At 37.2% G+C, this 8,161-nt stretch overlaps 1 protein-coding gene across 1 annotated transcript in view; it reads left to right on the top strand.

Annotated features, from left to right (window-relative positions):
* Positions 1-8,161, top strand: part of LOC106883360 (transforming growth factor-beta receptor-associated protein 1) — an 80,572-nt gene that overhangs the window by 66,705 nt on the left and 5,706 nt on the right. Inside the window, exons 18-21 of the mRNA XM_052971885.1 lie at positions 1,195-1,306; positions 2,131-2,285; positions 3,771-3,843; positions 6,974-7,164. Of these exons, the coding sequence (XP_052827845.1) occupies positions 1,195-1,306; positions 2,131-2,285; positions 3,771-3,843; positions 6,974-7,164 (531 nt within the window). The remainder of the gene's footprint in view (positions 1-1,194; positions 1,307-2,130; positions 2,286-3,770; positions 3,844-6,973; positions 7,165-8,161) is intronic.

The raw sequence follows: 8,161 nt of genomic DNA, 5'->3' as shown, positions 1-8,161 counted from the left end.
AATTTATTTTTAATCACAGCAATTGTTTCAACACATCTAGCATTCCTTATGAGTGGGACACTCAAACAACTGGTTCAGGAGCATCTCGTGGTGCAGATGTATCTTGTTAGGTGATAAATAAATGCAACTCATTAAAATAACTGTTCTGCAATGTAACTTACCTTTTTGTAGAAAGAAAAGCAGCCAACTGGATGAGATATCTTCATTTATATAGAAGATCAAAAATAAAATCTTAGATGGCAAAAAGGGAAACGAACACACAATCCAGTGAGAAAAGTATGAAAAATCCGTGAGGAATCGATGCTAGATGTGTGGAAACAATTGTTGTGATTAATAATAAATTCTCGTATATTCCATCTTCTGTCTTTCATTTGCCATATTCATAACGATCACTGTGAAAGTGACCATGCTTTACTAGTCAGCTACCAGGTGTAAACCATTCATTTTATTATCCATTATATATTTATAAACACACACACATACATGTTTGTGTGTCTTTGCATTTATGTATGTTACCCCCACCTATTGCTTGATAATGGGTGTTGGTTTCGTTATGTCTGTGTAACTTAACAGTTTGGCAATTGTGACTGATAGAATAATTACCAGACTTAAAAAAAAAAAAAAATACCGTGCTGTGCTCCATCATGACCATAGCTAAATGACTAAAACAAGTTAACCATTAAAGCTACAGGCTTCATCAAACTGATTCCATGTTCTTAAGTGTAGAAATATTAGTTGTATTGGCAGGTGGCCTATGGGTTAGCGTATTCGGCTCATAATTGTAAGGTTGTGAGTTCAATTCCAGGTGGAATGTTATCCTCTTGAACAAGACAATTTGTTTCATGTTGCTCTAGTCCACTTAGCTGACAAAAATGAATTGTACCTGCAATTCAAAGGAGTCAGCCTTGTCATTTCCTGTGTCTCATGTTTAATTTCTCTGTGGACTACTTTAAGGGTACATGTGTCAGTGGAGTGCTCAGTCACTTGCACATTAATTTCATGAACAAGCTTTTCCATTGATCCGATCAACTTGAACCCTTGTCTTCATAACCAACAGAGTGCTAATTAAGCTAGAAATATTAGCTGGTTTTGTGTTCCTCTCCAACGGGATGAAGGAATTGAACTGGCAATGATCATTGCAGGAATGATTGCAACAGTTTCTGATTTCATGTTTGGTTTTGTTGTTGGTTGCAGGTCAAAGTTAAGACATCTGCTCCAGGTATCTGATCTCTATAGAGTGCAACTTATCCTAGGCAAAGCTAGAGAAATGAATATGCATGCAGAGTGTGCAATCCTCTACGGTAAGGTATGTTCGTAATGTTACAACAGAATCTATCTGAAAGGTATGTCCCATGGTTTACATGGCATTGTTTCAATTATTATTGTGTTTCATAAATCTTAAGAATGTGTGTACATGTGTGAGACAGAGAAAGACAGAGAGAGTGTACATGTCGAGTGTGTGTGTATATGTGCATGTGTCTGAGTGTGTTATGAGTATAGTTGTGAGAAAGCGTGTGAGATTGTATGTGTGTGAGTGTGTGTATATGTGTGAGAGTATACTTGTGGGAGTGTGTGTTTGTATGTGCAGGTATGTGTATGTGAACATGTGTGAATGTATCTGTTTGTGAGTGTGTGGGGGTGTATGCGAAAGTGTATATGCGAGGTGTGTGTGTGTGTGTGTGTGTGTGTTTGTTTGGGCTAATGAGTGTGTAAGTGATGTTGTTTAACACTGAATCAACCAGAATTGAGCCATCTTGTGATCAGAAGCATTACAATTGTGACTCTTGTTTATTGCAATTGTGACTGTCTTGCGTAACCTACCTATCTTTCCTTTTTTAAAAAAAGATATTAGCGTACGATTTTAGGGTGACTTGGGTTGCTACTTTTTGCAGGTTGAGTGACAACACAGAAGCTCCCTCATGGCTCGTATGTAAGGGATGTGTGGTTTGGGATACGTGCTTAAAGAGGACATATGTGCATGTGTATGCTTGTTTATATATAAGGAATGTGTGTGTGTGTGTGTGTGTGTGTTCTAATGAATAGGTTTTCTTGCTTTCATGAGTGCATATGTTGCATGTTTCTGTCAATCCAAAGTTTTCACAACTTTGCCAACTACTGGTTTCCTTTTAGCTGGAAGAACATGATAAAGCCTTAAAGATTTTAGTTCACAAACTGAAGGATTATGGTGCTGCTGAGAATTATTGCCTGGTCAATGCCAAAGATGCTGTCTACAAGAGGAAACTCTTCCACATTCTACTTAGTGTTTACCTTGATCCTAGCTATGAGTAAGTTTTTTTATACCTTTATTCCTGAACCTCTCTTATGATAGACATTATTTTATACCATTATTCTTTTCTTCCTTTATACCTTTCTTCCTTTATATCTTTATTCCTCTATACTTTTATATCTTTATCATTTTATTTCTTTATTCCTTTATACTTTTATACCTTTATTCCTTTATACCTTTATTCCTTTATATCTTTATTCTGTTATTCCTCTATGCTTTTTTACTTTTATACCTTTATTCTTTTATACCTTTATTCCTTTATACTTTTATACCTTTAATCCTTTATACATTTATTTCTTTATACCTTTATTCCTTTCTTCTCAAACCTCTCTTATGATAGACACTATTTTAGACACCACTAATCGCTAAGATAATACAGAAAGCCATCACATGACTATACCAATGCAGTCGTCTCTCTTGCACACCACATTTGATTCCTCTTATGCCTAACTTTTCTTTCAAGATGCTTACACTCTGTTAAACATGTACACTGACATTGTACATCCAGCGAAGTATACTGTCTTCATTACTCTCAAGCCTACGCATGTCCTCAGCTGTTATAACCCATGTTTCACTGTCATGCAGCATAGCTGTTCACACACAGGCATCAAACAATCTGCCTTTCACTCTGAGAGAGAGGCCCCTTGTCACCAGCAGGAGTAGGAGCTCTCAAAGCTTTGCCCAACCTAATCTTATTCTCACAGCTTCGCTCTCTGAATAACCACCTCCACTACTAATCTAGTTGCCTAGATACCAGAAGCTATCTACTCCCTCTAGCTTTTTCCCTGGCAGTTGATGGAGTCTATTTTCCACACATGTTCAGAATTTATTATGCCTATGTACCTTCCACATCCAAGAGTTAGTTTCTCTGTTAACCTTCCTCTGATGTTGCTGCACCTTTTGTGTGTCCAAAGCTTACACTGGGTGCAGCTCCAGATCGGGCTTGATCTAGCAGACCTATGATCAAAATATTCCAGCCTTGACAATCCTACTGATAACTTTTTTTCAAGTAACATGTATTTAATATTATTTTATCTAAAGGTGCTGAACTGGTAGACTTATTAGCATGCTGAGCAAAATGCTTAGCAGCATTTTGTCCATCTTTACCTTCTGAGTTCAATAAGTACCAGTTGAGTACTGGGGGTCAATGCAACTACTTACACTTTCCCCCAAGCTTGCTGGCCTTGTGTCAAAATTTTAAACCAATATTACTTTATCTAATGTTGTCTTCAATAGCATTTTTTAAAGACAGTAGTGGCCAAACTTTTTAAAGAAAATTTGGCTGCTACTTCTAGCAACCACAATGCAATTAATTGTTTTGGGCTTGCAGCACTGGTTTAAAGATAGATGTAATATGGTAAGAAATTCAGCTAAAATTGGAAAAGAGTCTATGAAAAAGGAGTTAAGATTACAGAAGAATATTAGGAAATAATCTGCCATCAGTTAATGAGACAAAATAAATGAAATGTTCTTTTACTTTCAGGAGACGAGACATCCTTATTCCGCCCGCAATTGCTCTTTTAAACAGCAATGTTGCCGAGTTTGATTCTATAAAGGTCTGTATTATACTGATAGATGAAGAATTAGGAGATCTAATAGATATGCAAAATAGTTCCAATAATTACTGGTTTATAACTTGTCATTATGTTTCCTTGTGTATGTGTGTGTGTGTGTGTGTGTATTACCAATTAACTTCCATCTTCCATACTGGTATGGGTTCAACAGTTTAACAGGATGACAGGTTCAAGAATTGTGTTGTGTTCCAATGTCTTTCTTGACACGGTTTCTGTGGCTGGATTCCCTTCCTAATGCCAATCATTTTGCAGAGTGTACTGGCTGCTCTTTCATGGCACCAGCACTACTTAGGTCACCATAGTTATTCTTTCATTCTTTTATATTTTTACTTCTTTCATTCTTTTATATTTTTACTTCTTTCATTCTTTTATATTTTTACTTCTTTCATTCTTTTATATTTTTACTTCTTTCATCCATTTGACTGTGGCCATGCTGGAACACTGCCTTAAAGGGTTTTTTAGTTGGAGAAATTGATCCCAAGACTTATTCTTTATAAACCTAATACTTAATTCTGTCAGTCTCTTTTGCTGAACCACAAAGTTATGGGGACCTAAACACACCAGCATCAGTTGTCAAGTGATGGTGGGGGAACAAACACAGACACATGCACACACACAAATATATACATAATTTGTCAAAATATTTTTGTTGCTTTGAAACCGTGACCTGTTCACTGACAAAATTCTGTGAACTAACTGAATCAACTGTTTCTTTCTCAAATGCTGCATGGAATTTTGTCAGTCGTGGTTTCAAAGCGATGAAAATATTTTGACAAATTAAATTTAAATGTTGAAGTGAATCTAACAGTTTTCATGTGTTCTTAAATGGCTTATAAACACCTTCCACGCTGCATTGAATTTGTTTTAGCGTGCAATCTCAGATCAAGTCACTTGGTATGCAAGTACATCTCTGTAATATATATATATATATATATATATATATATATATATATATACACAGGGTGTGGCAGAAGTAACGCCCTTTTGTATTTGAGTTTTCTACTTTCTAAATGAGTTTCTTTGTTATTTCCTAAAACTTATCCAATTTTTTTTTGTTAGTTTATTATTTGTTTTCTTAAATAATGCAACAAATTTCTGTTCAATAAAAAATGACTCAATAAATATTTATATACTATAAAAGTTATTAAATGCAAAAAATGTTACTTCTGCCACACCCTGTGTATATATATATGACGGGAGAATATACAAATAATAACAACAGACGAGGACAGGTGGTGTAAATAACAAAAGTATATATTAGTATGATGCTCGGGAATACGGAAAGTCTTTGACGTTTCGAGCTACGCTCTTCAACAGAAAGAATACAGAGACAAGGAGAAAAACACGGAGAAAAAAAAATTGAATAGTGTTCAGTCAACGGTTCCGTCTACTAGATCCATTTACAATTTTTTGGTCAGCCTCAGGGTGTAGTAGAAGACACTTGTTCAAGGTGTTACACAGTGAGATTGAATTCAGAACCATGTGGTTGGGAAGCAACCTTTTTACCACACAGCCATGCCTGTGTCTATTAGCATATGTTTATACATAAATTTACTTCGTGTTGATATTGCTTCCATTGTTTAGCGAATGTTCCCACTATGACCATCTTGTTTTCTCTCCTAATATGTCATATCTAACATTAAGGCAGTGACCTGGCAGAATTGTTAGCACCCTGGGCAAAATGCTTAGTAGCATTTCATTTGTTTTATATTCTGAGTTCAAATTCTGTTTTTGGGGTTGATTGAATAAGTACCTGTTGAACACTGAGGTCAATATAATCAAACTTACCCTTTTCCCCCAAAATTGTTGGCCTTGTGCCAAAATTTGAAACCAATATATTCTGTCTAGTACTTTTATATCTAGAATTTTGTTGTCTCAAATTTGTCCACTTTAAGGCAATATATGAGTTAAATTTGGCTGATTTCTCTGGAAGGTTGGTCAACTTTATAGAGTCACCTTTATTGGCACATATGTGTAATTATATAGTAGTGTGTGTATATGTTTGTGTTTATATTTCAAATGTGTGTGTGTGTGTGTGTATTGTATGTTCATTAACTGAAATTTGTATATTTGTCAAGATCTGTTCATACATCATCACCATCATCTTTTAAAGGGTCTTTTTTTCATGCTGGAATTGACAGGAATTGACAAGCCAGATGACTATGCCAAGCTCCATTATCTACTATGGCATGGTTTCTACTAATGGATGTTCTTCCTAATGCCAGCCACTTTACACACGATACTGTATGCTTTTTGCATAGCACCAGTACTAGTGAGGTCACCAATTACTCACAAAACAAGATCCATCAACTGAGTGAAGTGTAGTATCGAAGGAAGTAAAAGTATGACAGGACAGGAACAAGTGTCTTGCTAAAGAAGTGATACATGACCACCCTAGCTTAAAAGAGAGAAAAGTGTATGTGATTCTTGTAGTTGGATTATTTGATATAACATATGACCCATGCTTGTGTGTTTAGGGAAATGGGTGGCCACATGTATGTGAGGACATTGTTTAAATAAGTTTTCTAAACTGGCATGGTTGTGTTTGAGTTCTCCTGTATTTAGTCACACTAGATTAATGTCCCTCAGTTAGTCCTAGAGATGGAACGTGTACAACTGTCCATCATCATCACCATCATTTAATGTCTGTTTTCCATGCTGGCATGGGTTGGATGGTTTGACCAGAGTTAGCAAGCTGCACCAGACTCCAATCTGATTTGACTTGGTTTCTACTGCTGGACACTCTTCCTATAATGCCAACCACTTTACAGACTGTACTAGGTGCTTTTTATGTGGCACCCACTCTGCCAGATGGTTGGTATTGGGAAGGGCATCCAGCTGTAAAAATCCTGCCAAAACAGACACAGAAGTCTGATGCAGGCTTTTGCCTGGCCAGCTCCTGTCAAACTGTTCCACCCATGCCAGCATGGAAGGTGGATGTTAAACGATGACAATGACGATGATGATTGGCACATGTGCTTTATACATGGCACCAGCATCAACCCTCCAACATATAGGTAGTCACCTCAAGATGATTACATTCACAATTATCTATTGTGTTTATTTTATTGGTTAATATATTGGAGAGTCCTCCACTCTGTTTCTTTTGCAGGTTTTACAACTGTTACCTGAACACTGGTCTGTCAGTATTCTTTCTCACTTTCTCTCACGATCCATTCGACGCAGCATTAACAACTCACGGACAAAGAATATTGAACGTATGCTTGCTCGCTGTGAGAACTTGTCTGTGAAGCACTGTGTTATTAGTTTGCAAAAGGAACCAATCATAATGACGGACGACAGGTGAGAATCTTCATCATATTACCTTCCCCCCTTTCACTCTCTCTCTTTCTTCAAAAAAGAAGAACCCGTGAGCGAGCATGGAAGGCACATGCTACGAGGTCATACTGGCTGCATGAGCAAAGGCGTGTAGGCGCATGGCAGCGATGACGGCGTGTAGCCGCAGGTGAGGAAGAAACCGAACGTTCGATGGCGAGAGGACGAATGAATGGAATGGTGGTGGCTGCTGGCAGGAGAGGTGTGCTGAAAATTGTACGCACACTGTTGCATAGATGTGGTGGGTTCAAATCCTAGGCGAATTGAAAGTAGTCTATTTATGTTAGGGGCGTGGAATTTCGAGGAAAAAATTAAATTATAAGAAAACGTGTCCTAAGTCAAAGAGAGCACACATGTCAAATTTGGTGAAACTCAGTTGAAAATTGTATGAGTAGAAGTGGTTCACACAACACACAGACAACTTGCCTTTTAATATATGAAATAATACATGTTTTTGCATGCTGGTAATAGATTCTTATGCTGAGAACATGCTGCAAATAAATACTTTCACAAAATATCTGCCCAGTTGAAATATTTTGATTCACATGTCTGCCAATTTTGAAGATAATCAAACCAAATTTTTGTCATTTCAAGCTACTTACACAATAAATATTTCTTTCAAATTTGGTGAAAATCCGCTCAGCAGTTTCCCAGTAATTTATTTTTCCTTTATCTTTGTCTTTCTCCTTTTATCTTTCACTTTCTCCATCTCTCTTTTACTCTTTCTTTTTCTACGTCTGCCTCTCCACCTCTCTCTCTTCACCTTTCTTTCAGCCTCTCCACCCCTCTCTATTTCACTCTCTTTCTCCATTCCTCTCTGTCTCTCTCCATCCTCCCCTCTCTCACTCTCTTTCTCCATCTATCTCTCTATCTTTCCCTCTCCACCTCTCTCTCTACTCCTCACTCCTCCCCTCTCTCTACCTCCCCTCTCTACCTCCCCTCTCTACCTCCCCTCTCTACCTCC

This window comes from Octopus bimaculoides, chromosome 11 (genome assembly GCF_001194135.2).
Source record: "Octopus bimaculoides isolate UCB-OBI-ISO-001 chromosome 11, ASM119413v2, whole genome shotgun sequence".
Classification (NCBI taxonomy): Eukaryota; Metazoa; Mollusca; class Cephalopoda; order Octopoda; family Octopodidae; genus Octopus; species Octopus bimaculoides.
This window is presented reverse-complemented; position numbering and strand designations above follow the sequence as displayed.